Genomic DNA, 27,506 nt, shown 5'->3' with positions numbered 1-27,506 from the left:
GAATGTAAATGACATGGATTTTAGGTGCAGTAAATCCAATGAAGTGTCAACTAAATGAAAAATAGCAACCGGGAAGAGTTTCACATCGGCCAGGCAGAGAAAAATAGAGTAGTATATATATATATATATATATGTATGTACACTGATATGCCATATGCTAAATGGCTCGAGGAGAAGGAAGTCTCCTAACGCTGTGTTGCCGCCGACCAGTTCAGCTGGGCGTGGATTTTGGGTTTTGGGTTTTGGCCCATTAAGATTTTTTAGACCAAATTAAGTTTAACCTTTTGCTTTTTCATTTCTAAAAATTAAGTAACATATGAGATTAGTGTATAAACGACTCATAGTTCGTCTAAAACACACACACAAATTTTATTTGTTTGGAATAGATCAGAACGAGTCAACAGAGGAGAGATATTGCATAAAAAATTTCTCAACGGTTATGATAAATTTTTCTTATAGTTTTGGAAAACCGTTCCAATACTTCTCTTTAAATAACTTGTCTCCTCCTCATTCTTCTCATTTTTACACTGAGACCAATAGAGAAAATCTCTTAGCATAACTCAATAATTCAAGAGTATTTCATAGAGTTTATAGTTCGTCGAAATGATCATAAGTGATGTATGTTTCGTCTTACATGATTGTATTCTGAGACTCGATATTTTATTGTACCCCATCTCATTATGGAGCGAATATTTAATTAAAGAAGTAGATAGTATCTCGACTGTATGTTACGTTTATGAAAACGTTTTCAGTCTGTTTTTATTTCGTTTTGTTTAATTCCTTAACATATTTTATATATATTATTTTAATTCGGTTTCTGATTTCTACAAAGCAAAACTTTTAGTACAAGTAATAACTTGAGATAATATAGTTTGTAATTAAAATCTTTAGGTATCATATAAATTTTGATTTACAGCTCATGTTTAATGAGTTTTAGACTTTTAATTGATGACAAGCATAAATGACAATTTCTAATTCGAGCAAGTCTAAATCGCGAGTGCATTGTACGCATAAGAATGTAACTTTACTGAGAAGAATGAGCGAAAATTATCTGCACCAATGTGCTTGATTTGCTTAGGCCACCTCCTGACCACCCATCCGTCAATATTTTTGTGTTACCCGCTCATCAGTCTGTTTGGACTTTGTTTGGCCGGGTTTAAACACCAAAGAGAAAACCTATAATAACCCAATTAACACACTTTTCACCTTACATGATTTGTCAGAATTAAATTTCCTAAGTTAAAGGACATATCTACTAGATAATTTTGTGGAACCTGATATACTGGATTTATTACTAGATCATGTCTGCTTGGCCCAGAGGCTCATTAGGCCAATTTTTCCCAAAGGCACATCTGTGGAAAAATAAGAAACTACTATTAAAATGCTTTGTTAAATATCAACTACATTTTTATCTGCGTACTCGTGCTGGTGTATTTTTTTACAAAATTTATTGTTATTTGTTTTTCATGTTAATATTAAGGTTCAATAAAAAACCCAGATCCAAAAAATCGAACCGATCTTGATCCAAAAATGTAGTATCAAATCCGAACCGATTTCGATTAAATATCCAAATTATTCAAAATTTTAGTATTTAGAGAACTGAAACCGCATCCGATCTGAACAAAAGTATTTCGAATACCTAAATGTATCTAAAATAGATTTATATACTTATATATATAATAATCATTTTAGATTTAATGTATATAAAATCATCCAAAATATATATGGTAATTTTAAGTTGGTTTAAATACTTGAAAATATATATAAATAGTCAAAAGTAAATATTTAAAATAATTAAATTATATCCAAAACGCCAAAAATACTTAAAATAATTATAGATTTTCTATCCAAATATTTAAATCAAACCAATTTATATATTAAGTTTATGTATTTTTGACATATGTTATTCAAATATATATTAATATATTATTTTTATAGATTTTGAGAAATTTAAATTATATAATGAATTTTAAAAATTTTAAAATAATTTAAATGAATTATTCCAACCCGAACCGAAACCGCAAAGATCTGAATCGACTTTGATGCAATATTTATATATATCCGAATAAGGCTAAAATCTTTGACCCCGAAAACCTGAAACTCAAATAGACTTGAACCATACCAGAATGGGTATCCAAACGCCCACTCCTACTCAAAACCTTAGTAGCATAAACACGCACAAATAATTAATTATATTTTATATGTATCATTATATAAGTAATCATAAGTAATAGTATTTTATACATAATATTATATAAACAATCACATATATTATATTTTTAAAATTTAATGTAAAATATAATAACCATAACTTGAGTTGGTATATGAAATTGGATTTTGTATGGTGTTGTTCTTATATATATTGAAAACACTTTTTAATAATGGTTATTGGAATATATTTTAGTAAAAATTTTTTTGAATATATGTATAGTTTTGAATTAATGTTTGATATAAATAAATTTAGATTATTATTTTGATTTGAAATATATAAAAGATGTTTTTAGATAATTAGATTACCTCATTTTCATATATTTTAAAATTGACCCTAATAGATAATTTTTCAAAATATAATGGATTTCCAAATTTTTAATAATATAAATTAGTTTTTTCTTAATATAATGCTATGCATATTTTCAAACAACATTATATATATTTATATTATTATTCATGTTTTCAAACAAATTTTTTTTATCTGTTATTTATGTTTTCAAACAAATTTTTTTTAATCTGCTATCCATGTTTCTAAAAAAAGAAAAAAATTCAAAACTATTATTCATGTTTCGAGACAATTCTTATTTTTTAAATTGTTATTCATGTTTTCAAACGTACAATATTTTTTTTTAATTACTATCTATGTTTTCAAAAAAAAAACTAATTTGTTACTTCGGTTTTTTTTCTTTTTGGTAGGCATTTGTTACTTACGGTTTTAATAATAATATTAGATTCACTGATCCATTTCGTCAATAATATAAACGGTGTATATAATTAATAGCGCGTGAAGGGACCACGATGTAACATTTTTTACTACCAACAAACTACAGAGACTTCTGTTCTTTTATTGTTAAAAACAAAGATTTTTATTGGCAGCATTTATGATTTATGCTCATGAACAAGAGCTAATACGAAGCTTCGTAAATATACTACTATAAACTAATATTGTCATATAGAATGTTAAGAACTATTTAGGTAATATTGAAAAATAATTATAGGAAGAAAGATGTAAAACTCTGGAGAAGGATTACAAACTAACGGTTTCAGGTTCCGGTTTACAGTTCAGATCCAAACCCGAATTCCTTAACCCGACCCGAGTTATTCCATCGAGTTCTCCATCTCTAACACCGTTACCATGCAATGAGTTTACCAAACCAAGACTCTGACTCCGTTTCCTTTTCTTAGACGGTAACTCTCGTTCATCGACACCGACGTTAACTTTCGCAGCCGTCCGTGTTGCCACGTGTACTCTACGTAGTATCTTGAAAAACTCATCCACTTCTTCCTCCGTTACCGTACGTACAACTTCCGTTGACGATAACCCTTTGTTTCCATCACCGTTATCTTCTCCGAGGCGTTCTTGTTTCTTCTCCGAGCTCATGTTTACCACAAGAAACGACACTTTTAGACGTGAAAGTTTTAATAAGCTAATTTTCTTTTTTGGTAGAACTAATATGATACTCTTCTTTATAGGCCGTCGGTGTGGACTTTAAACGGTCGAATATCGTCGACCTCAAGATTAAGAAATGGACGTTAGAGATCGATGATGACATCATCATTACGACGTTAAAGATTAGCTGCATGACGTTGCCGTTTAAGTGGGGTGGGGCATTATAGAATAAAGGAAGTCATGTGGAATCTTTGTTATCGGCTTATTATAGATAGTCTACAGTTTAAGAAAGACCAAGAACGGTTGAGAAAAAAAGACCAAGACCTTATGAATTGTTATCATTTTAACGTGGAAAAGGTACTCCTGTGACTATTTATTTAGTTTTTTTATTCGACTTGTCGTTTCAAAACAAACTCCGTGATTGCAATGGTTTCCGACTGATATAAGCACTAATAATTGATATTGGTATTTTTATATTTTCTAATGAGAAACTAATGATTTACTTATCACAAATTTAATAAATATGTTGAATTTTGTTTTAGTTTTTATCCTTAACTAGAAATAATTTAGACTTTGAACTTTTAAATTTTAATCCTTTATTGTATGTCGTCAATATAAGTTGCTATTTTCAAAAATAGGAAATATATATAGTAGAAATACAGTTTTATTCTATATATTTTTATAATAACAATATTTTTATCATAGGATAGAAATAGTTATTTATTTTTCTATGTTTTCGGACAAAAAAATATTATTATAATTTTTTTTAAAACAACAGCTTAGAAATATTGTAACTAATCTTTAGCAAAAAAAAAAAATATTGTAACTAATCTAAATATAACGTAAATCTTTGTTTCTACCAAATTTTGAAGTAGATGATGCACAGTAAAACCAACATCTATGCTTAAACCATTAGTTTATAATTTATTACGTCTAATGGTAATTTTGTTTTAGTTGATATTGATGTTTTTATTTTTGAAACATGTTACTGATTTGCTTAAAAACACTACTTTTGTTGAAAATTGAATTGTAGAATATTGTGTATATATAATGTTTTAGGCCTATCAATACGTGATTCTAGAAGACACTCGCCGATTACTAACAATGCTGAATAGTAAATAAACAAAGACTTCAAAGTACAGAGTTAAACAACGACTTAGAACAGAGTTGTTACAAATTGATTATCGTACTAAATTGCAGTCAACAATAACAAAATTTCTATATTTATTTATGTATTTATATATTTTGTTATCATTAAAATTGTACCAATTTTAATTGTTTCAATATGTTGCCATTAAAAATTTTAATAATATAATAAAATATAAAGTTTTTAACAAAAAACAAAGACCTTAAATTATTTTTAACTCATTTATATTTTCATCTCTATAGTAACATTAATAGTATTTAGAGGTGAAACTATTTCGACCGATTTCTATTTATTCTTTTTTAATAAAGGTTACTATTTTCTCTTTATTTATAAAGAAAGAAATGGCATTTTTATCTTTTATTTTATATTTAGAAATTATTGTAGAACCAAAAAAATTAGAGATTACCGTTTTAAAACAATACACTAGAGAATATTTCACCTTTATCATAAAATCAGGCTGCTTAATAGTACGTGCAACTAGAGCGGTCGAATATGGTCCAAGTATAAAAGTAAAAAAAAATAAGAATTTTTCAACAATATATACATAAATTGTGGTCTGAAACTTTAAAATTTAGATATATCATTGACTAATTTAGAATTTATATATAAATAGAGCTATTAATTTCTAAAATTATTTTATTATATTTTAAATGTGTCATTAATATTTTTTGAACAGGGTCTGAAAAAAATTTGAGACGGTCCTGCATAAAATTATTCTATTTCAAAGAAGAAAATAGCAAATACACTGAGTTTTTTTGGTCATCAGAAACAAAAAAAAATAGATTGAATATGGTCTAGTAACTCGTGGAAAAATAAAACATAGACCTCGCATCTCTCAACAATCAGGATTGAGAATACACATACAAAAGTAGGCCTAATTTGGGCTTTTCGTTAACAATATTTTGGACTTGAACTCTTTATTGGGAGAATAAATAAATATCTGTAATTGAAGAATAAACGTAGCGAGCCCGGAAGTGACAGTGGGGACCACGGTAGGCGGCTAAGCTGTTTCCTCGCTACTTATCTGACGTGTCCATTTATTACTTTAATAGTTAGATGTACTATTTATTTATTAAAAGTTTCAACATTTAAATGATAATAATAGCTTTTTTTTTGCTTATAGGGTGCAATTTCCGTTTATGATTATCGATCACGTGATCTAATGTAATCTCTACATCTAATAATTAGATGTACTATTTATTTATTAAAAGTTTCCACATTTAAATGATAATAATAGTTTTTTTGCTTATAGCCTTATAGGGTGCAATTTCCGTTTATGATTATCGATCACGTGATCTAATGTCTACATTTAACCTCTCCTGTTTTTTTTTTTTTTGAAAAGACCCCTAACCTCTCTTTTTTTTTTAATTTTGGTAATCACCCCTAACCTCTCTTTCCAACCGAATAATGAAATAGATATTTTTATAAGAGTGCCAGTTTTAATTATTAGTTTGGTTATACAATGATACTATGGCGCATGCTGAGATTATCAAATCTATGACCTTTACATAATAAAATCGGGAAATCGACCAAAAAACACTGAACTTTGCAGGAATTGCCAAAATAAACATGGATATATGGGCTGGTCAAACAAAACACAAACTTTTCATTGACTTTAGAATTAATTAACAATGTTTTCGTTGACTTGCCAATTTAGCACGCCGTCAGCAAATTTAACAGAAAAAATGACATCGTTAAATGTTGGTGTTAGGTGAAACGACGTCGTTTTGAAATAAGATGAAACGACGTAGTTTTACATGATTTCAAAATAAAATAAAGTCGACCATTGGGTTTGAACCCAGGTTATTTGGACCAAATGACAAGGTACTTTACCACTAGGCTAGTGGCTCAATCAATGAAACTATTAACACATTTAATTATATTTGGTACTGATTGAATATAAAAAAAATTATCTAAAAACTTAAAAAGATCTTTAAAATTTCTAAAAACTGAAAAATTAATTCCAAAAAAGAAATATTTCATTTTCCGGATTATAAAAAAAAATTGAAAAAAAAAATCGAAAAAAATTCCAAAAAGTTAAAATATTTCAAATCGGAAAACATATAATCAGAAACTATAAAAAAATAATTTTTATTATTATTATTATTATTTATTTTTTATAGTTTCTTATTATATGTTTTCAGATTTGAAAATTTTTATCACTTTTTTTGAATTTGTTTTCGAATTATTTTATTTTTTCAAATTTTCTTTTAATAATTTAAAAATGAAAATTTTCTTTTTGGCATTTTTATAAAAAATAAAAATAAAAAAAAATTATTTTTATAGATTCTGATTATTTTCAGATTCAAATTTCTTTATAACTTTTTTTTTGTTATTTTCGATTTTTTTTTATTTTTTTCAATTTTTTAATCTTAAATGAAAATTTTCTTTTTTTGGAATTTGTTTTTAAAAATGTAAAATTTGGAAGATTTTTGATTTTTAAAAGTAAAAATAAAATTTTATTTTTAATTTCAATTCAAAATTATTTTATAAAAAGTTTCTTTATTTTTCAAAATTTTGGAATTTTAAAGATCTTTTAAATTTTTAGAGAATTTTTTATATTCAAAATTAATACTAAATAAAAGTAAACGTGTTTGTTCATACATTGAATGTGCCACTAGCATAGTGGTTAAATACCTTGCCATTTGATCCAAACAACTTGGGTTCGAACCTTGGAGTCTACCTTTTTTATTTTCAAATCAAATAAAACGAAACGACGTCGTTTCACTTAACGTCAACAGTTAAGGTTGGGTTTCTGTTGGTAATTCTTGCAAAGTTCAGTGTTTTTTTGGCCGATTTCCCTAATAAAATCACATCTAATATTTTGTAAGATAAAAATACATCATAAAATTGTTGGGGTTAATTAAATGGACTATAATTGTTCTTGATCTAAATTGAAGTTTAAATTGAAGTTTGGCGGAAGAGAGAGGAACTTACAGTTTCCAATGTCAAACCCCTGGACTTCGATCCGCCTTGTTTCCGCTTTGTTTCCGCCGTCGCTCACCACCGGTGAACAGCAAAACCCCATCCCTCCTCTGCCGCCTCACCCCCCCCCCCCCGACTCCTCCCCCCGCCTGTCCCTCTCCCAATACCCTCCCCTAGCTTCTCCTCCATCAACTGCTCGCTCCTTGGTTGCTACTTTTCCAGCAGCTAAAGAGAGTTCTACTACTCCCATGTCCTTAGCCTCACAAGAGATCGTCCCAACTTGTGATATAGAAATGCCTCCTGCTTCCATCACCTGTGAAACCCAAAACTCTGGATTAGTTGCTACTGTAGCTACTGTGGATAATGTAGCTACAGTAGCAAACGTTGATCCATCCCCTTCCTCCCCCTCTAGCCCAAAAAGAACCCACTCACTAAAAAGATCCCGCTCTGACCCTTCTATATCTCCACCTTCCAATCATTCCTTTCCTTTAAAACCTCCATCCTCTACCCTCCCACCTTTTGTTACTCCTAACCCAAACTCTTTTTCTGTTTTGGCTTCTTCTGACTCTCTCTCCTCGGGGGAGTCTCCTAACCTTACCTGATGTGTGCAAAGTTATTTTTTTGGAATATCCGTGGCCTAAATGACCCCGATAAGCACACCCATTTTTCTGATTGGCTATCTATTTATAAACCCTCTTTTGGTGTAATTCTTGAAATCCATATAAAGGATCAGAATGTTACCTCACTGTTATCAACTATTTGTCGCGGTTGGAACTACTCAACAAACCACTTGAGTGATGAGGACGGAAGAATCATAGTTATCTGGCAGGCCAATGTTACAGTCAACGTCCTTCATCAATCGCGCCAATCTTTAACTTGTGAAGTTACTCTCCCTAGGACTCCCCCTTTCATATACACAGCAGTGTATGCTTCAAATGAAAGAGTGGAAAGAGCGGGTTTATGGGTGGAGCTCTTGGACCTGCAACAATCTTTGCTTCTCAATACTAGACCATGGTTATTGGGAGGTGATTTCAACGAGATAACGCATCACTCTGAGCACTCTCTCCTGGATGTTAGTACAACAACTGAGCAAATGGCTGAATTCAGAGATTGTCTTCACCAAATGGGGATGTTTGATTTGCGATTCTACGGTCCCCTGTTTACTTGGAGTAACCACCAGCCTGATTTCCCTATAGCTAAAAAGCTTGACAGACTGCTGATTAACACTGAGGCTCTCTCCCTTTTTCCCAACTCCACTGCCACCTTCCTCCCTCCCCTAATCTCAGACCACACTCCCTGCCTTGTAGACCTCTCCCAAGACCTCCCAAAAGCTGGAACCAAGCCTTTTCGTTTCTTTAACTATCTCACCAAACACCCGCTGTTTCACCAACTGGTGCAGGAGACGTGGAATCAAACCGGAAGCGAGGCTGTGACTCTTACACGGCTCTGTTGGAAACTTAAAAATGTCAAGAGAGTTTTGAAACAACTGAACAAAGATAATTTTTCAAATTTAAAAGAGAGAGTTGTTGAAGCTAACTGTTTGTTACAAGCTGTGCAGGTTCAAGCGTTACACTCTCCATCAATGCAGCTGTTTCAAGAAGAGCGCCTCTTGCATCAAAAATGGACTTTTTTAAGAGAGATAGAAGAGAGCTATTTTAGGCAGAAGTCAAGAATTAATTGGTTGAATGAAGGGGATCAAAAGACTGCTTACTTCTTCAGAATTTTCCAAGCAAGACTGAGTTACAACTCCATTAGAGCGTTCCTCCTGTCGTCTGGCATCTACATAACGGATCCGGTTTTGATGAGCTTGCATGCTGTCTCGCATTTTCAAAGCATGTTAGGACCTGAGTTTTATGTTTCTTCAGCAACTTTATTCCTCACCAGCCTGGTTCGCTCTACTCACTGCCTTCTCTCCGACTCCGATTCAATCTGCACAAATGATAACTATTCCATCAGTATAAGAAATCACGAAGTCTATGTTTAAACTCAATGCAAACAAGGCGCCTGGGCCTGATGGTTTGACCTCAGGTTTTTTCAAAGCTACATGGGACTTTTTGGGAAAGGAGGTTGTTAACTCAATTGCTCAATTCTTCACATCCTCTTTCATGCATACTGCTACAAACTCTACCATCCTGGCTCTAGTTCCTAAATGCCCGGGTGCTTCTCTTATCACTGAGTTCCGGCCTATTAGTTGCCTTAACACTATTTATAAAGTTGTTGCTCGACTGCTAGTAAAGAGACTGAAGACTATACTCCCCACCTTAATTCTTCCTAATCAGACAGCGTTTGTGAAGGGAAGGCTTATCGTGGAGAACACTATACTAGCAGGAGAACTTGTCAATGGATACCACAGGAGGAAAGGACCTAAGCGAATCACTATAAAGGTTGATATAGCTAAGGCTTTCGACACTCTATCGTGGGAGTTCCTTTTCAACTGTCTAATAGGGCTACAACTACCGAGTGAACTAATAGGCTGGTTGAGAGCGTGTGTGTGTACTCCCTCCTACACTGTTGGATACAATGGCACCGTGCAAGGATATTTTAAAGGGAAACGAGGCCTCCGACAGGGGGACCCTCTATCCCCTTATTTGTTTGTCATTGCAATGAATATGCTCTCTCATATGCTAAATCAAGCAGCAGTGGAAATGAAGATTCAGTACCATCAAAAGTGTAGTTCATCGAAGCTTACTCACCTTTGCTTCGCTGACGACCTGTTGATCTTTATTGATGGCTCCATCAGCTCTGTCCAAGGTGTGCTCCAAGTGCTTAAGGAGTTCGAACTCCGATCTGGCTTGGCAATTAGTGTGCAGAAATCGTCTTTCTTTGCTTCAGGACTCACGCAAGAGGAGGTTGATGCCATTAAGGTTTCCACTGGCATGCCCAACGGTCTTCTTCCTGTCAAGTACTTGGGAGTCCCTCTCACCACCAAGAAGCTGACGCTCGCAAACTGTAGTATTCTCCTGCAACAGATCAAGGCAAAATTCACTTCTTGGACAGTAAGGGTTCTGTCTTTTGCTGGACGGTTGCAACTAATCAAAACGGTTATCGCATGAATTACTAACTACTGGTGCTCAGCGTTCATCTTGCCTAAAGCGTGTGTCGAAAAAATCAATTCTCTATGTGGAATTTTCCTATGGAAAGGCAACATTGAAGCGCATCATTCTGCGAGAGTCTCTTGGGTGACGGTAGCAAAACCAAAGGCGTATGGAGGCTTGGGGTTAAAGGATCTTTCAACTTGGAATAAGGCTTGTTGTCTTAAACTAATCTGGTTACTATTTTTTCAAGGAGGATCAGTGTGGGTGGCATGGTTCAAATCAGAGATACTACAAGGATCGCTATCTAACTTCTGGATAGTCAAGCCTAGTGCAAAGAACTCTTGGTTGGTGAATAAGCTAATCAAATTGAGAAGGGAGGTTTTTACCTGGATAAGGATGAGTGTGGGGAACGGACAGAGCTGCAGGTTTTGGACAGACAATTGGTCTCCCTATGGTGCACTTGAGGAGTACATACTTGGAGGACGAAACACAAGACAGGGGATTGGTCCATCTGCTAACTTGTCTGACCTATGCAGGAATGGAGTGTGGCTGCTTCCGGCACCAAGATCAGAGGAGATACTCTCGCTACAAATACATCTCACAACCTTTCAGCTGACGGGGGAGGAAGATAAGTATGAGTGGATTATAGATGGAAAAAAAGAAGTTTCCTATAACACCAGCAAGATCTATTGTAAGTTGATGGGAGAAGAACAATCAGTACCTTGGGAAAAAGCGGTCTGGATCAAAGGTGGAATACTGAAGCAGAGCTTTCTAACTTGGCTCTTCGTCCTAAACCGATGCCCTACTCGTGATAGACTTCTGAACTGGGGGCTCAACACTGATCCCTCTTGTCTGTTGTGCAACCTACAACCTGAATCAAGAAATCACATCTTTTTCAGTGTGAATTCTCATGGCTAGTGTGGAAACGGGTCTCAACTCGTTGCGGCTTCCAAGCGGTGCGAGATTGGGAGCAAACTCTTCTACACATGCAATCTAATGGTCAAGATAAACTTCTCAAACGGCTCACCTTACTCTCCTGGCAGTCGACGATCTTTTGGGTTTGGCAGGAGCGGAACAAGCGCCTCCACAACCACCAATTCAGGCCTGAAGATGTCCTTGTGAAGCTTGTCTGTCGGCAAATCAAGGATCGAATCTCCAGTTACAGACACACTAATCCTATCTTCTCTTCACAGCTCATGCAACTCTGGTTTTCAAACGACAATCGCGACTGATGAAAAGATCGGCCTCTCCAACAACAGTGACAAGATGACAAAGAGTGAACTGGGCTCTTTTGCTACTGGACTTTTTAATTTTCTGATCCTAATCTATGGGTTTTAATTATATATGGGTTTGGCCAACTAAAAGGGTAGAACTATAGCCTTGTGCTTGTAAATAATTTTATTTCTTTTCTATTAATATGAATGCCTTCAGTCAAAAAAAAAAAAAAAGTTTGGCGGAAGTTGTAATTCTTAAGTGATGATTTTGACTAAGAGCATCTCCATAATTAACTTCAACTTATGCAGTTTTGCATATTTTATAATTATCATTTTAGTTTTTATAATTTTTATCTTATACAAAATATAATATATTAATTACAATAAAATGAAATACTACACAAAATAATATTAAATGCACATTTAATACAAATTACAAAGCAAAAATACAAAAAAAATAAAATTATATGAAAATAAAATTGTAACATCAACTAAAGAAAATACAAGATGTTAATTAATAAATTTTTAGCTTGTAATATGCATATAAAGGACTTGGTTATTAAGTCGAAACGGATGTAATATACTATTAAAATATATTAGCTTTACTAATTAATATTGTGTATGATATGTTTGTTATATTTTTATTGTTAAATATTTTTTTAAGAATGTAGAGAATAATACTTTCTTTTGCTAACTTCAAAAATGAAGTTGATTTAATGCCAATATTACAGCAACTTTTGATTAAATAAGGATCTATCATGTTTACTCTCATACTCACGACAATGTTTTGTTTAGAAAAATAATATTTTACATGTCTTAGAGCATCTCCCAAAAAACCCCCTAAAACTTTAAATATAAAGTTTTGTGCACTCCAAAAACAATCTTAAAACTATAAATTTTAAGGTTTTGTACAGTGAAATCTCAAATATAAGGTTTCACTGTACAAAACCTTATATTTAAGGTTCCTTATTTTTCTAGTCCTTTTACTTGTGTAACTTTCAAATAATGTTAATAACTTTCATGTTTAATCATTCTAGTCTTATTTTAATAAAAAATATTCAATTAAAAATACAATAAATATCATACAAAAACTAAATAATGATATTACATGATATAATAACATCATGCATTATTTTGCATTACACGATTATTGAAAATGAACATAATATCAACACACAGATTAGAGATGCAATATTATCTTAATATTACAAGTTGAAATGACAATAAACAAAAATGCTCATTTTCATAACTTTTTAGCTTATGATCCACAATAAAAAAACAAAGAAACTCATTTATAATACTTGTGTTGTATATTTTATAGTTATTGTAAAAAAATATGCTTTTAGTTAAGTTTTATCAAATATAAGGAATATTATGTAAAATAAAAGAAGTTTTAAGGTTCAATATAAGGTTTTGCTTTTGGAGAAAAACACACTCAAACCTTATATTTGAGGTTTTGCTAAACCTTAAAATAAGAGGGCTTTTAGAGATGCTCTTAGCAAAATAAGACTTTTTATGAACATTTTTTTCCTTTTGTAACTATCAATAGGAAAAATTGCTAGAGTTCTTCAAACTCCTCGAACTTCTCTCTCGTTAGTGTTTTCTCTCGAGAATCAATTCTTTCTCAACTTTTGCTTGCTTTACCATTTTTTTAAAAAGTCCAATTTCAGTGGACAAAAGCTTGTATCCAAATTTTTTAATTAATAATAATATGTATTAGAAAAAACAACCATCAATAGAAGTAAAATCTTTTCTCAAAAAGAAAAAATATCCATGGAAAGTTTGGCTATTGTAGGATTGATGATTATTATTAGCATGGATCATCTATACTATTAAAATAAAAGTACAAATAAAAATTATCTTTTAAATTTACAAATTTACAATCTTATGCTAGTATGCCACCAAAGTAACTAATAAATTTAATTTTAAGCATTTATTAATAAAAAAACAAAAGTATTACTTCTTATAATCTAACTAACAAACAAATTTATCATATTTTGGTACTGTATGCAATAAAAATTTCTATTTTTTATTATTGTCTGTCATGAAATAATTTAAAATACTCCTAATTTTGAGTGTACAAATTCTTTTTATTTAAATCCAGTATATTCTGAATATCTTAGCCACAATTTAGATGAAATGTATAAAATAAATTATTTTATATTAATAATAAAATCGAATAAAAAGATCTAACCAATAAAATTATAGAATTATATAGCACTTCTTTCTCAAAAATAGTATATAGCACTAAAATATAAATCATATATTTAATATTTGCGATAATATCAAAATAATGTATATAAAATTATAAATTATCCAACACAAACGTGTGGTAAAGTCTAGTTGTATATCAGTTTGGAAAAGAAAAAAATATTTTTTTTTATTATCTTTCTGCAATTGTATGTCTTCACGTAGGGTAGGCAGTCACATGCATTCAGGCATGCGTTCATTGTTTACTTTATTTTTACTTCTCGCACTCCTTTGCTTTTGTTTTAGGCCGGGCCTTAATCTCCATCTGCAAACCTTCTTAAGTTTTATTAATGAAATCGTAGTTGAACAAAAAAAAAAGCTGTGACTGGTATTAAATAGAATAAAAAAGTGAAAAACAAAAAAGTGGAGCGGAGGAAAAAGAAAAGCGGAACTTTTTTTTTTTAACGTCTGGATCGATTATTATCGATTAAATATGCTATTATAATGATGAGAATATTACAAAGACGATTTTACAGCCGACAATTCTACCACCATGTAAGAATACCCGCCTGACTGCACCACTCTGAGCCGTCCTATGAGATCCATGTTCGATGGTACGCCCTGCACCAAGCTGAAGATCTCCTGTAACCTGTTTTTCCATAATCTGCATAATTTGGTATTTTTTGGGGTTTGAACCCCAGACCTCCGGGTGTAGAAGTAATTGAACCCTTAGTCAAACCATTGGACCAAGGGGGCTTCCACAGAAAAGCGGAACTAAGAGTAAAATTTTTCTTTTCTTTTATGTAGAGTAACAAATTTCTCTGTTTATTTTTTTCTTTGGAGCAAATCAGATAAAAACATATTTCACTTAATTGGTGAAAGGTAGAGTAATTGAGCAGAAACTTTTTTCTACTCCACTGTATCAAGGCTATTAAAATCATCCAGTCACACTCTTAGTTGTCACGAAATTAAATAGTCTATTAACTTAGTTCTCCATACAGGCAAAAAAACAACTTAGTCCTCCATGCAGGCAATCTTGTAATTAAAGAAGGGAGTCTGGAGTCTGGACGAATGTGGCAGACGCCACTCGCCAGCGATAAGAGAAAAAGCTGTGAAGATCACATAGAGGAAACAAATCTAGAAATCACGAGTGCGTAACATTTTATTTTATCAAGCCTCAGTTCAAAAAAAAAACATTTTATTTTATCTTTTCAAAAGAACATTTTATTTTATGAAAACGAGAGAACAAGACCTCTTTTCTTTAATTTCAATTCCTTTTTTACGAAGGACCAGGCACAAGACCGACGCAGCTGGTATGGGTATCCTACAATAAAATCTATTTTAGATTTATAGGATGTCCCGAAAACATATGCATTCGATCTTATATACTTTATCGAAAGGTGTGTAACTAAAATATCCGAGGACTTGAATATTCTACACTCAAATTATAGGAATGTAACTAAAATATCCGAGTACTAACTAATATTTGAGATTTCGTATTCCGAATTAAAATCCTCGTGGGCTTGTAAATACTTCAATTTCCTCAATCATTGACTCTTTGAAGACTCCTATGAATTCAAAACATTTGTTGGTTTCTGAATTATTCTCATTAGATTAATTACAAATAGTTGTTCAAAAGAAAGAGATTAATTACAAACTTGAAAATGGGAATAAAGGACTTGTGATCGGAATGAAAAGCATTCAAATTGATTGGTGCGATTTGAGTATTAGTTCGTAGTCAGTACCTAACATATTTTCTACTGTATTTTATACTCCTTTTGTTTTTTTTTATGTAGATAATTTTAGTTGAATGCCACTGTTGAATGCACAAAGATTAAGAAATATATTATTTATTTTAGAAATAACATTTGATATATAAATTAGGTATAGTTAAACCAATCATAAATAAATCTATATTATTTGATTGGTCACACTATATTCAATAAAAGTAAAAATTGCATAGAGCAGTGTAGTAAACTATCTCTAGTTCATTTATTGAACCTTCCAACTGATTAGTGTAATTGAGTATTACTCCAACACATTTTCAATTGTAGTCACTATCCAACACATTTTCAATTGTATTTGTAATATTTGCCTACCTCACGGAGCCACGGTGCACTGTAGAACAGCGATAAGTAGTGCTGTAGTGGTCACTATTATTTTACCAACTGTCCATAAAATAATGCCAAAAATAGTATGTTTTGTTAAGCCAATCTGAATACCAATAAAAGGGCCATCGTAGTCTCTGGTTTAATTGAAGACTCTTCAGGATGAAAACAAAAGGATAGACCAAAAGAATTCAATTCATCTACGTTTTTTAGACTTCAATGCTTTTATTATTGTGATCTGTGTTTGTTCAATCGTTTTGTTTTTTAAATTTAGACTCATCGATATTAAATTTCTCATTTACTAATTTGATGAGTCTTTTTTTCAAAGTAGCTTTCTATTTTCAGACATAAATTATTTTTCTGTTTTATAAATAATAATATCATTATCAATATACATGGTTTTCAACCAATAGAAAATAAACAAAAATTAAAATTGATAAATCTATAAATTATTAAAACTGAAGCACAAAATTAAATTAACCCTAATTTTTCCCTAATAATTACATTCTCATGCCATTGTCTTAACCAATCTTAATCAACCGTAATCACTTAAAATAAACCAACTAAATATTTGGGTTTGCCTTCATCCCTATCATCTTTATCTTTTGGGTTTGTAATAGGTTTAATTTGTAAAGGATTTTCTCCACTTTCGAAACTTATTTGTAAACTAACCCATGTGTCTTCTTTATATATTTGTTGTCACTGTTTTAAGCATCCTAAAATGTATAGAAACAAAATATCTTTTTATATTATAAATGGTTAGTTATGAACTTACGATTATAGATATCTATTTGTTTCTATACTTTTTTGTTAATATAATTTTGTTGCTTAGTTAAATCAATAACATTACAAAAACCTATCATATTTTTAAATATTGTTTGTATGATCTTGCAAAAGTCAGCTTTAATAGAAAAAAAATAGAGGTAGTTATTTTGGAGAGTCGATTTTGGCATATGCTAAATTCTTTTATTTATCCTAATGTCATCTGGTGATGTGTAAGTTTATTAGTATGATTATACATATCGTATTGGCATATTCTAAGTTTGTTAACCTGTTTTAAGAATATTGTATGATTAAATCTATCTATATTATTAAAGTTGAAGTATACAATTGGATTATTTGGAAACAATGATAATAAAATAAATGAGATATGTTTGAAAATATGGATAGTAGAATAAATGAGATATGTTTGGAAACATAGATAGTAGAAATGTGTACTTTTTTATTTACATATTTAACCATTGTATTTTCACTAAATTAATAACAAATAAAAATTGTTTAGAAACATGAATAACATATTTAATACTTCTTTTTATTTAAACATTTATCCATTGTTTTTACAATAAATTAAACAACTTTCATTCTATGTTTCTTTTTATTTACAATTCTGTCACTATATTTACAATTCTTTTTATTTACAATTCTTTATGGTGAAAATAAAAACACAAACTGAAATATAAATAGTATATTATATATATTTTTTAAAAACAGTATTTTTACCTTCTTTAGTTTAGTCAAATATAAAAATTTCAAGAGTTCAATTTTCAAAGAAAAAATATCATAAAATTAATAATAATTCATAAAAAACTAATGCAAAAAATTAAAATTTTGAAACATGGATAAAAGTATATCAGTTTTAAAATATACAAAATGGACTAATCTAATTACCTTAAAACATTATTTTTCTAAAATAAAAATAAAATAAAATTGAAATTATATATATATATATATTTCAAATCAAAATAATAATTTAAAATTGATTTACTAAAATATTTTCAAATAACCATTATTAAAAAAGGTTTTCGATATATATAAGAAAAATACAACAAAAAGATTAATTTCATATACCAACTTAAATTATGGTTTTTATATTTCATATTAAACTTTAAGAATATAATATATGTGATTATTTATAAGATGATACATATAAAATACTATTAATTAGTATATGATTATTTTTATGATGGAACAATACAATTAATTATATGATAACATATATATGATACATAATAGTGACTAGGGCTGGGCGTTCATGTATCCATTCCGGTTCGTTTCGGATCTGATTGGGTTTCAGATTTCCGGAGTCAAAGATTTCAGCCCCATTCATATATTTCTAAATTTCAGTTCAGATTATGACTAGGCTGGGCGTTCAAGTATCCATTCGGGTTCATTTCAGATTTATTTGGGTTTTGGGTTTCCGGAGTCAAAGATTTCAGCCTCATTCAGATATTTCTAAATTTCAGTTCTAATTATATTCGGATCTTTGCGGGTTCAGTTCAGGTTTGGATAATTCATTTAAATTATTTTTTATAATTCATTATATATTTTGAATTTCTTAAAATCTATAAATAAAATAATATATTGGTTTGGGTTTGGTATTACTCTTTCAGATCGTGATCTGTTCGGTTCTTCAGATTTGAATTTTTTTATAGAATTTTGATATTGACATGAAAAATAAATAGTAATATATTTTTGAAATATACACCCGCACGGACGCGCGGGTCAAAGACTCAAAATCTAGTTTTACATTAAAATTCTACTAATATTTTGTCATTGTTATTAGAGTGAAAGTCTGGAAAAATCTTGGCCATAGATCTATTCCATCTTCTTCTTATATATACTATTATCACTTTGGGGAAGTGCAGAGAAGGAAAGACAGAGAGGAAAGGTTCCTCTAAAGTTGCCGGAATTGTTTAACCGGAGCTCCGACTACTCTCTCTCTCTCTCTCTCTCTCTCTCTCTCTCTCTCTCATCTATTTCTTCCTTCTTCTTAATCACTTTATGCTCTCTGTTTCTTGGGTGTGTCTCTCGTTCATCAAAGCTGCATCTACTAGCTTACACAACACAGTTGTTGATTCCTCGTATTTACATCGTGTCCCATGCAAGTTAAGCCCTGAAAGGTAACTGGGTTTTATAAAAGTAGTTACGTTTTTTTTGTTCATAGTGATTCTGTTCGTGTCTAAAGTGGGTTGGTGTATGTATTTTTCTGGATATTGAATTGAAACAGGACTCCTTTTAAAATAACAATTGAAACAGGACTTGTTGGGTAGTAAAAACTTGTGGAGACTTTCGCATAAATCAACACTTCCTGTTCTTCAAAGAGAGGTCGTTATCTCTAGGGTTTTTATAGGGTTTGGTTTGAAATGGCTGAGCAAAAGAAGCGCTCTTACTTGGGAGCCACGAAACCCTGCAAAAACCTCAAGAGGAATACTTTTCAGCTAAACCGCCTCCCTGGTTTATCTGAAGATTTGAAGACTATGAGAAAACTTCGTTTCGTAGTGAGTGATCCTTACGCTACTGACTATTCATCCAGTGAAGAAGAAGAAGAAACGTATCAGACAAGGAAACGTTATGTCTGTGAGATCGACCGTCCCTTTTCTCAATCAGAATCTGAGAGCTCGTCTTGTCATAATGATGAAAGCAAAGCCAAAACCTCTAGTGTCAAGAAGCCTGTTGGTGTAAGGCAGAGGAAATGGGGCAAATGGGCTGCTGAGATTAGACATCCAATCACCAAAACAAGAACTTGGTTGGGTACTTACGAGACACTTGAACAAGCAGCTCATGCTTATGCTACTAAGAAGCTCGAGTTTGATGCTTTGTCTGCTGGTGCTTCGTCTGAGAATGCTCTGTCAGATGAGTCTGATTCGGCATCAGGATCTAACGTTGAAGCTGTGTCAAGCATTGATCTTGATAAGAAGTTGATTGACTTTAACTTGACAGATCTACAGATTCCAGATATGGGTTTCTTCATTGATGAGTCATTGATCTCGAATGCATGTGAGCTTGATTTTCTATTGCCAGAAGAGAGCGACCGGTTCTTAGATGATATGAACATCATTCGTCTCGAATGTGACGGTCCAAGCGACCTTCCAGACTATGACTTCTCCGACGTGGAGATCGATCTTGGTCTCATTGGAAACACCATTGACAACAAGTTTGCTTTCTTCGATCATCATCTCGCAACTCCTCTTAATATCGCGTGCCTATAAGTTTTGCAGCTAGGTGTTATTATTAATTAGTTATAGGTGCCAAAGTAAAAAGCTCTGTTTTTTTTTTCAAAAGTTATTACAGTAAAGAAGAGGCAGTTTATCTCAGGTGTAGCAAAGAGATAAGTTTTGTGTGTTCGGTGTTACAAAACAGTTCTGTTGACATTAATAGTTTTGATGTTGTGGAGAAGATGAGAGAGGTGAGATTGAAATTATAATCGTTATTTATGTGAAACCTAGTTATTGTTTTGTGATTTCTTCTTCTTCTCGTCCTCTTTAAATTCATTACTAATGTTTCATTTTGATTCGGTTTACCATGATCATACAACTTTAGATTCAGCTATGTATATGAGTCCCGTCTTTTGACATTTAATCTAAACCATATGGTAACCCCTTGGAGTTCAACAAGTAACCCTTGTGTTAGGGTTTAAGCTTTTTATATGCTTTCAGTAGTCTTCTTAGAAAGTCGACACAGTAACAGGTGTGGTCCAAAGTATACGTGAAAAGCTAATGCAACATAGAGAGATTAGTGGGGTTTGGTTGATGATCACATTAGCAAACTAATAATCACAGCTCTAATTTCGTTGGTTCTTAAATCATTTCCAGAAGTTATTTATATATATAGTTTAATCTTGTTTTCGTAAAGAAAAGTATAAAATCATTCGTCTATTACAAGTTTGTCAAAAGGTTTCCTTAAAGCTATATCTTTTAAGTTTTCAACTAATTCCGCTTTAGTGAAAAAAGATTATGACTACAGCTATTTTCAGTAATTTGGTGTCAAGCAATCTCTTAAATTCAAAAGCAGCTCCCTAGTCTCGTTTTATCATAATCATTTTTTTTCTCTCTAGCTAGGCGATTTCCGGTTGGTTTATGACTATCGATTATTTCCTTATGTAATTCTTTCTCCTCCACGTTTTTTGTGTGAGCAAATATTTACCGGCTCTTTGCTACGGTTTTTTTGTATTCTTTTCATTTATTAGAGTTTCCTTATTGGTATTCACAAATCAAATTTCTTTGCCCACTATCCCGCCCTTTCCATTTCCCTACCATTTCTTTCCAAATTCTCAGATCAAGAATCTCGCAGTTTGCCTTTTTTCGATGATTTCCTTTAAGATTGTCTGGGAATTCTGTGCTACTAATGATAATCCCTCGTCAATCACGCTAGACCTCCTACCAGCTATCGATCTCCCCCGCCGTAACGTCACCTTTGGTCTCTCGCTTACCACCGGAGATATGGCTGATTTACTACACAAAGCGATCAGCTCTATGACGATTGAAGATGAAGCTCCGCTCACACTACCTGACGAACCTCGTTTCAGGGTGGTAGCTGAGAATGAGTGCAGTCTCCTGGGTCGCTTGCTAAACCCAGACTGCCAGATTATGGCGAGGATGATTGACTACATGCCTATCGCCTGGAGGATCTACGGTCGTGTTCGGGGAATTGCTCTGTCTAGAGACAGATTCCAGTTTGTCTTCCAGAGAGAGGAGGATCTGGTTACGGTGCTCAAAGATCGTCCCTGGTCTTACAATCGTTGGGCCATGACACTTGAAAGGTGGACACCGTCCCCCCCCCCCGGAGAAGTTCTTGCAAACTATGGAGGTCTGGATCCGGATCCGTCATATACCTCTAGTCTACTTCACCATTGATACCATGTTCACTCTAGCCTCGGAGGTGGGTAAGGTTAAGGAGATCGCATATGATCCGAAAGTTTCGCAAACTAAGGATTATATAAGAGCCCTGATCACTTTTGATGTTGACAAACCGGCGAAAGCTACTCGTCAGCTTAATGTTCCGGGAGGCGAAGCTGTGACTATTGGCTTTGTGTTTGAGAAGATACATAAATGTTGCTTTCATTGTCTCCGACTCACCCACGGGAAAATCAGGTGCCCTTATCTCAAGAGAGGTTTTAACAAGGACAAGCAACAGGAACCAGAGAATCAAATGGTGGTGAGAACATCTCAGGATCATGAATCTCCATCCACTAGCACTGAGCCTAAGGGCAGACAGCTTGAAGGCCCTCCAGGCTTTCCCCACCCCCCCTCTTCCCTGAACTCTCAAAAGAGGAACATGCGATGGCTTTGCTCTATATCTCTCACGCCGACGAAACAGAGAGGAGAGCCAGAATCCAGAGAGTTAAAAAAGGGATAGCAGACAATGCAGTGGAGTCATCGCTACGTATCACTAAGATCACCAATGACCTTGACAAAGGGAAGGGTCACGTGTTTGACTATGCGAGCTCTGCAGACAACATGTCACGTGCCAAGCAAGCTAAAACTGGGATCTCTTTTGAGGGCAAATATCGCTTTAGTCCCCTGGATGATGAAGAAAAGTCTTCTGGTACCAATGGTGATACTCTCTCGGCTCCTGTAGTAGCTCACCAGGATTTTCAGTTAGGCACTTCATTTGTAGGGCGAGTCTCTACAAGCACAAATGGAAAGAAGAGTCAGAGGAAAAGACCACCTGCGTGGAAGAGAAGAACCGGGACAAGGCAGTCTGGATCACAGGCAGCATCTTCGTTGCCTCCTCCTCCGTAACAGAGCATGAAAAGAAAAGCATCCCCTCCTCCATCTTCATCAGACCTCAAGACCTTGAAACTCACAGATATTTCGGTGGCTTCCGTATTGAAGCCGCTGCAACCATAATGCATATCTTGAGTTGGAATTGTCAAGGTGCTGGTAGCACTGAGACAATTCAGAGATTACGGGAGATGCGCCGGGTGCATTTTCCGGATTTCATTTTCTTGAGTGAGACTAAACAAAAGAATAAGTTCATGATAGATTTGCAACGAGAATTGGGATATGACAACTTGACCACAGTGGAGCCGATTGGTTTGAGTGGTGGTTTAGCGGTGATGTGGAAACAATGCTACAAGGTAACGATATTACAACAGGACAAAAGGATCATAGATCTCCAAGTTGAGATGGGCTCTTTGACCTTTTACTTGACGTGTGTATATGGTGACCCAATTACAAAAAAAAACAGGCTGTCTGGGATCGGCTAAGTGATATTGGAGTTAGCAGAGACGAACCGTGGATGTTAGTCGGTGACTTCAACGAGTTGCTTTGTAATGAGGAAAAACTTGGAGGGGCAGTGCGTAGTGACTCAACCTTTTGGAACTTTCGAAACTTGGTTGATAACTGCAAGATCAGAGATATGAGAAGCTCTGGTAACCCGTTGTCTTGGGCTGGTAAGAGAGACAATGTGTGGGTGAAATGCAGGCTTGATCGCTGCTTTGGTAATGATGAATGGTATCGGCTCTTTCCTAGATCACACGTGGAATATATGTCTATGTACGGATCGGATCATAGACCCCTGAGGGTTGGCTTTGCTTTCGAATGCGACGCCCAAGCTAGAGGTCGTTTCTTCTTTGATAACAGAATGGTTGGCAAAGAAGGAGTGGAAGATGCCGTGAAGAAAGGCTGGTGTAAAGAAATGTCTGGTAGGCAAGTATGTATCTTGGAACGGATTGTTAACTGCAGGAGAGAGCTTTCGAAGTGGAAAAAGGGATCTACTAGTAACGCCAAGGTTAATATACAGCGCTTTTACAAGTAGAACTTGAAAGAGAAATCACCAAGCAGTATCCTAATGAAGCTCTTATGAAGAACTTAAAGTTGGAGCTTAGCAAAGCTTATAGAGAAGAAGAAGCCTTCTGGCGACAAAAATGTAGAGAGCAGTGGTTACGTGAAGGAGACCGTAACACTGCTTTCTTTCATAATTGTGTGAAGGGAAGGAAAGCCAAGAATAGAGTGCTTATGCTAATGGATGAGCTTGGAACAGAGCACTACTCAGAAGGAGCTAAAGGGCACGTAGCTACAGAATTCTATAGAGACCTGTTTATGAGCTCAAATCCTCATGACCTGGTGAGCTTATTTGATGGCTTCACTGAACGTGTCACACCAGAGATGAACACTCTACTGTGCAAGGAGATCACGCCAGAAGAGATACGCAGAGCTGCATTTGCAATCAGGGGTAAGAGCGCACCTGGAGAAGATGGTTTCAATGGTATTTTCTATGAGAAGTACTGGCACATAGTGGGAGCACAACTGATTGATGAGATCCAAGGTTTCTTCACGAGTTCGGTTGTACCTCCATGTTGGAACCATACGCATCTGAGCTTGATACCAAAGATCACAAATCCGGTCCAGATGAGTGACATGAGGCCAATCAGTCTATGCTCAGTCCAGTATAAAATTATATCCAAGATACTGTGTGATAGACTAAAATGCATCCTGCCAGATATCATCTCCGATACACAAGGTGCTTTTGTTCAGGGCCGCCTCATCTCGGACAACATTGTGATAGCTCATGAAATGGTCCATGGCCTGAGAACCAATGTTGCAGTCTCTCAAGAGTTTATGGCAATCAAAACCGATATGTCAAAGGCTTACGACAGAGTTGAATGGTGTTTCTTAGAAGAGCTGCTCGGTAAAATGGGGTTTGATCATATTTGGATCAGATGGGTTATGGCATGCATCACTATTGTCTCCTATTCTGTTCTGCTCAACGGTAAATCCCATGGATTTATTAAACCGGAGCGAGGAATAAGACAAGGGGACCCATTATCTCCCTTTATTTTTATCTTGTGTGCTGAAGCATTGGTGAGCAAACTCAATCACTCTGAGGAAAATGGTCGCCTTACAGGGATTGGGTTGTCTTCTTCTGGGCCGAGGATACATCATTTTCTATTCGCTGACGATAGCTTGCTTATGTGCAAAGCCAACGAACTTGAAAGTCAGGAAGTAGTTGATTGTCTGAAAGCGTATGGCGAGGCTTCGGGTCAGAGAATTAATTTTCAAAAATCATCTATCATCTTTGGAGCACAGGTTCCTGGAGCTGTAAAATACTAGATTAAACAGATACTGAGTATTGAAAAGGAAGGTGGAGAGGGCACTTACCTAGGTCTTCCAGAGTGTTTCAAAGGCTCGAAGAGAGAGCTCCTCAGCTTCATAAGAGAAAAGCTACAGTCACGCCTACATGGATGGTTTGCTAAAACTTTATCCCTTGGAGGGAAGGAGGTACTTCTAAAGTCTATCGCAATGTCCCTCCCAGTCTATGCAATGTCCATTTTTAAATTGCCTAAAGATGTCTGCACAAAGATCACCAGTGCCATGATAGAATTTTGGTGAGGAGGTGGCGATGGCAGAAGGAAGATCTCTTGGGTTGCTTGGAAAAAATTGTGTAAGCAAAAGAGAGAAAGTGGTTTGGGTTTCCATGATATCACTAAATTTAACCAAGTCCTATTGGCCAAGCAAGCTTGGAGGATCATGAGTAATCCTAACTCACTTGTGGCAAGGGTACTGAAGAGTAGGTACTTTGCAAACGGAGACTTCCTGCAGAGTAGTATTGGAGCTCGGCCCTCTTATGCATGGAGAAGCATCATATATGGCAGAGATTTGCTAAGTAAAGGTCTGGTAAGAGATATTGGCAATGGCGAGCAATCAAACGTGTGGGCAGTAAACTGGCTCATTGATCTGATACCAAGAACACCTAACTACAGGTAAGACAGTGTTATTGATCTGACGCTGAAAATCTCAAACCTGCTTCTCCCTTTACGGATCATGATACTGAGATCATTTTACGCCTAAAGCCAAACAGGCTGCAGGAAGATGGTTACAAATGGGATTTCACGAAGGATGGTATCTATACTTCAAAGAGTGGATACAAGTTTGCAGATTCCTTGCCTGAGGAAGATGGTAGCATATCCCCTCCACTCCCGCCATTGGAGCAAAACTTGTGGAAGGCTCTATGGAAGATCAAAGCGCCTCAAAAATTAAGCACTTCCTGTGGAAAGCGCTCTCTGGAGTAGTTGCAGTAATGGATAGGCTACGTAGCAGAGGTATCCAGGTGGACCCGACTTGCAGAGTCTGCAATGGAGGTACTGAAACTATATGCCACTTACTCTTTACTTGCCCTATGGCGAAGGACGTCTGGGAGAGATCAAATATTAAACTCCCCTCAGCTGGTTTCTCCCCGAGCTATGTTTTTCTCAACGTCTACCACCTCCTGGAGCAGATGCGAAAACTCCCTAAAGATAGCAGCATCAAAAGGTTTCCATGGATCCTCTGGAATCTATGGAAAGCGAGGAATGGTCTGGCTTTTGAAAAAATTCAATATTCATCTATCTCTGTTCTCACTAAAGCTAGAGAAGAAGCTTTGATCTGGCTAGAGCTCAATGTTCCAATGACTGGAGAAGATATACCACCAGATATTAACATAAGGAGCACAAGCCTTTGGTCCAAACCCCCTCCAGGTTTCCTCAAATGCAATATTGGAGTTTCTTGGGTAGATATCCAAGCTAATTGTGGTGTTGCTTGGGTCCTACGTGACGACAAGGGTAAACCTATTCTTCATAATCTAAGGGTCTTCTCAAATATAGGGTTCCAAAGAGAAGCGGAACTTAAAGCCTTACAATGGGCAGTAAGTGATGTGATTAACACTCGACAGCAGAGAGTTATGTTTGAATCAACGTGTGCTTTGGCAAGAGAGACTTTCCTAAACCCTCCAAGATTTTCTCTTCACCAGTCGTTGATGTACGATATTTCCTCACGTCTTTGGTCCTTGGAAGATTGGGTCTTCCTTCACTGTGATCAAGAGAAGAATACGGTGGCTCAGGAGATTGCTAGGAGTGTTACTTCTGATCGCCGGTATCAATCTTACATAGCTTCAGGTGGACCATCATGGTTGCAGAAAAGACTTGAAAGTGAAGCTAATAACTAGCTGAGCTGCAACTTCTATCCCTACTATCTCGTGATTGCTCTGAGGTGCCTACTGGCAACTCTCATGTTTTAGAACTTTTGTTGAACTCCTTTCCTTTTGTTTTCTGTTCTTGTTGGGAGTTTCCACTCTTTTTAACCTTTAAGGCTTGTACTTTGTCTGATTTTTTTAGGATCTTTTGGAAGTTAATTTGACCAGTGTTAAAAAAAGTTCCGTTTTATTGGACAGAAATATGGATATATATATATATATGCATATATATACTTATTATTATTATTATTATTTTACTTAGAATAAATTGAAATGAGGTATGAAGATTATGACAAAATAATAATGTTTCTTAAGATTAATTGAACCGAGAGAAAGAAGACATCTACCTTCCCTAGGAGATTTGCATACTAAAATGTATAATTGGGTTTATTAAGTTGCTAGTTTCAATTGTCATTATCATTCGGTAGAAAAAATCGTAAAGCGTGGAAGTTAGTGATTTGGAACTAAATGAATAATAAAAAAAACTTAGTATTTTTTCTCTTCAAGCAATCAGCTATATAATTAATTCCTAGATAGATCATTCGGTAATGTTTA

At 34.3% G+C, this 27,506-nt stretch overlaps 3 protein-coding genes and 1 long non-coding RNA gene across 6 annotated transcripts; 2 read left to right on the top strand and 2 right to left on the bottom strand.

Annotated features, from left to right (window-relative positions):
• Positions 1-857: 857 nt before the first annotated feature.
• Positions 858-2,409, bottom strand: LOC130496111 (uncharacterized). Of its 2 annotated transcripts, XR_008935135.1 has the most exons (3): positions 2,123-2,409; positions 1,275-1,352; positions 858-1,176 (listed from the first exon to the last, which is right to left on the bottom strand). It is a non-coding gene; the product is annotated as an uncharacterized LOC130496111 (long non-coding RNA). The 2 variants fall into 2 exon arrangements; XR_008935134.1 differs by lacking the exon at positions 2,123-2,409 and having other exon boundaries at positions 1,275-2,111.
• A 760-nt stretch (positions 2,410-3,169) lies between these two features.
• LOC108809093 (protein NIM1-INTERACTING 2) lies at positions 3,170-3,879 on the bottom strand. Its single transcript, XM_018581220.2, has one exon. The coding sequence runs from the start codon at positions 3,590-3,592 to the stop codon at positions 3,239-3,241; it is 354 nt and encodes a 117-aa protein (XP_018436722.1). The 5' UTR covers positions 3,593-3,879; the 3' UTR covers positions 3,170-3,238.
• A 14,988-nt stretch (positions 3,880-18,867) lies between these two features.
• On the top strand, positions 18,868-20,460 carry LOC108809464 (ethylene-responsive transcription factor ERF119-like). 2 transcript variants are annotated; one of them, XM_056988515.1, is made up of 3 exons: positions 18,868-19,120; positions 19,257-19,310; positions 19,351-20,460. In XM_056988515.1, the coding sequence occupies exons 1-3, from the start codon at positions 19,002-19,004 to the stop codon at positions 20,207-20,209; spliced, it is 1,032 nt and encodes a 343-aa protein (XP_056844495.1). In that variant the 5' UTR covers positions 18,868-19,001; the 3' UTR covers positions 20,210-20,460. The 2 variants fall into 2 exon arrangements, with proteins under 2 accessions (XP_056844495.1, XP_018437105.1); XM_018581603.2 differs by having other exon boundaries at positions 19,228-20,460.
• An 844-nt stretch (positions 20,461-21,304) lies between these two features.
• On the top strand, positions 21,305-22,361 carry LOC130496406 (uncharacterized protein At4g02000-like). The gene has a single exon (XM_056988451.1). It carries the CDS (start codon positions 21,801-21,803, stop codon positions 22,353-22,355), a length of 555 nt encoding a protein of 184 aa, XP_056844431.1. The 5' UTR covers positions 21,305-21,800; the 3' UTR covers positions 22,356-22,361.
• Positions 22,362-27,506: the final 5,145 nt, after the last annotated feature.

Source organism: Raphanus sativus, chromosome 6 (assembly GCF_000801105.2).
Source record: "Raphanus sativus cultivar WK10039 chromosome 6, ASM80110v3, whole genome shotgun sequence".
NCBI classification, from domain to species: Eukaryota; Viridiplantae; Streptophyta; class Magnoliopsida; order Brassicales; family Brassicaceae; genus Raphanus; species Raphanus sativus.
Note: the sequence above shows the minus strand (reverse complement) of the source record. Positions and strands in the feature narration are given on the sequence as shown.

Coding starts and splice junctions, on each gene's coding strand:
- LOC108809093 (XM_018581220.2), bottom strand. CDS start 3,592: ATGAGCTCGGAGAAGAAACAAGAACGCCTCGGAGAAGATAACGGTGAT.
- LOC108809464 (XM_056988515.1), top strand. CDS start 19,002: ATGCTCTCTGTTTCTTGGGTGTGTCTCTCGTTCATCAAAGCTGCATCT. Junction 19,121..19,256: donor TGCAAGTTAAGCCCTGAAAG/GTAACTGGGTTT, acceptor CAATTGAAACAG/GACTTGTTGGGTAGTAAAAA. Junction 19,311..19,350: donor CGCATAAATCAACACTTCCT/GTTCTTCAAAGA, acceptor GGGTTTTTATAG/GGTTTGGTTTGAAATGGCTG.
- LOC130496406 (XM_056988451.1), top strand. CDS start 21,801: ATGGAGGTCTGGATCCGGATCCGTCATATACCTCTAGTCTACTTCACC.